General features: G+C 61.0%; 1 protein-coding gene across 1 annotated transcript in view; it reads left to right on the forward strand.

Annotated features, from left to right (window-relative positions):
• Positions 1-1461: 1461 nt before the first annotated feature.
• GGTG_13411 (hypothetical protein) overlaps positions 1462-1549 on the forward strand; it is a gene marked incomplete at its 5' end in the record, with an annotated part of 904 nt that continues 816 nt past the window's right edge. The window contains one exon of the mRNA XM_009231317.1: positions 1462-1529. Within this exon, the coding sequence (XP_009229581.1) occupies positions 1462-1529 (68 nt within the window). The remainder of the gene's footprint in view (positions 1530-1549) is intronic.

Below are 1549 nucleotides of genomic sequence, written 5' to 3' on the forward strand. Positions count from 1 at the left end.
TCGGTAATGGCGGAGGACACGCTGGCGTTAGCTCGGTGCGTTCACTCTTTCTCGCGACCTTGTTGGATCTGAACGGCGCTGGAGGATCCTCCTGTCGCAAGCCGCACTCTGAGACTGTCGCCGCTGTCGAGGAAGATGTCGGCCGGCTCGATACGTAATTGGGGTCCGTGGGCTCGGCCGATAATGTGTGGCTCGTGGCGTCGGTCTCGAAGGCTCAGCCGAAGGTGTTCTCGCCAGAGGTAGAGGGGGCGAGACGTGGCCGGGTCACGGTAGGTAGGAGAGTCTTTTCGGTCGCAGAGGCCCTGTCGAGGCCGACTAGTCTAGCTCAGCCCTGTCGAGACCGACTAATCTAGCTCAGCCCTTGTCTTGGCGCCTGCTTCCTTTGTGTCAGCTCTTCAATGCCGTCAGGGCTGCCCTCCGGCCCGTTCCTTGACTAGCCAGTGGCCTTACCTGTGCTCCTTGTTGCGAATCGCCCAAGTCGAGGGCGTTCAGTGGCGGTGGACGTTGTGCTGTTTCCGGCGCCTTTGAGCTGGGCCGCGAGCGAATGGCGGGCGGGGCCACCGGTAAGCTAGGGCTAGGCAGGCAGCGACCAAAGACACCCACCAAGGTTACCTTTGCCCAGGGCTGTTTGCTCCATAATGCATGGCCTGCGACTTTAATTCAACATCAGTGCCGTGCGGGGCAGGCGCCCACCAGCAGCAGCAGCGGCCTGACAGGAGGGTACTGCATCGGCGGGGCTGTAGGGAGTGCGCATGGTACAGCAGCATTGGCGGGGAGGAGTGGAGGTGGGCACCGCGATCGACTGGTGCTGCTGCACAAAGCAGATCCGCCGGACCAGGGGCGGATGTGGAGCTGTCTGACGGCATCGGGGAACAGGGAACAGGGGCTGCCGCTTCGGCTGGTGCTGAAGGTGTGGCCCACTGCCGGCGCGACCCTATGAGCAGGAAGCATTACATATTAGCATGATCAAGCGAGTAGAGCAAGGCCACACACTACAGACCCACGATGACGTGCCGAGGGACATCCGGGAACAGCTGTACGCCGAGGAGCATCAAGACTTGGATCGCTAGCGGAAGCGTACGGCGTCTTCTCCGGCTGGCTATCCGCCTATCAATATTACCAACGTCATGCCTGAACAGTCAGTCCCCGCCAGCCGACATATCGTATTCCACAACCTCCACGCCGGCATCTAGAGCTTCCACCCGCCTCGATGTCCCAAGATTTCGAGACATGGCTGTTAGGAGGTACAGCGGAGGTAGATGGTGTTATAATGCAGCTGCCGCCTGCGTAGGTAGGGGCCAAGTGCTCTCCTAGTGGTCCTCCTGACACTTGCGCACTGCTACAGATGAAAGCCGGCGCACATCGTGTCCAGCTCGCTTCCCCTGTTTATGGTTTGTCGGCTCACGGCTTTTCATAGAGTCTTCTTCTTCCAGCACCCTTCGACGGGCTACCGGGTCCGTCATGGCAGGCCAGTACGGGCAGCACGCCCCCAACCCCGGCTACGACGCCGGCCAAGCCCAACGGCAGCAGTAACAGCAGCAGCAGACCG

Source organism: Gaeumannomyces tritici, assembly GCF_000145635.1.
Source record: "Gaeumannomyces tritici R3-111a-1 unplaced genomic scaffold supercont2.13, whole genome shotgun sequence".
In the NCBI taxonomy this organism is placed as follows: Eukaryota; Fungi; Ascomycota; class Sordariomycetes; order Magnaporthales; family Magnaporthaceae; genus Gaeumannomyces; species Gaeumannomyces tritici.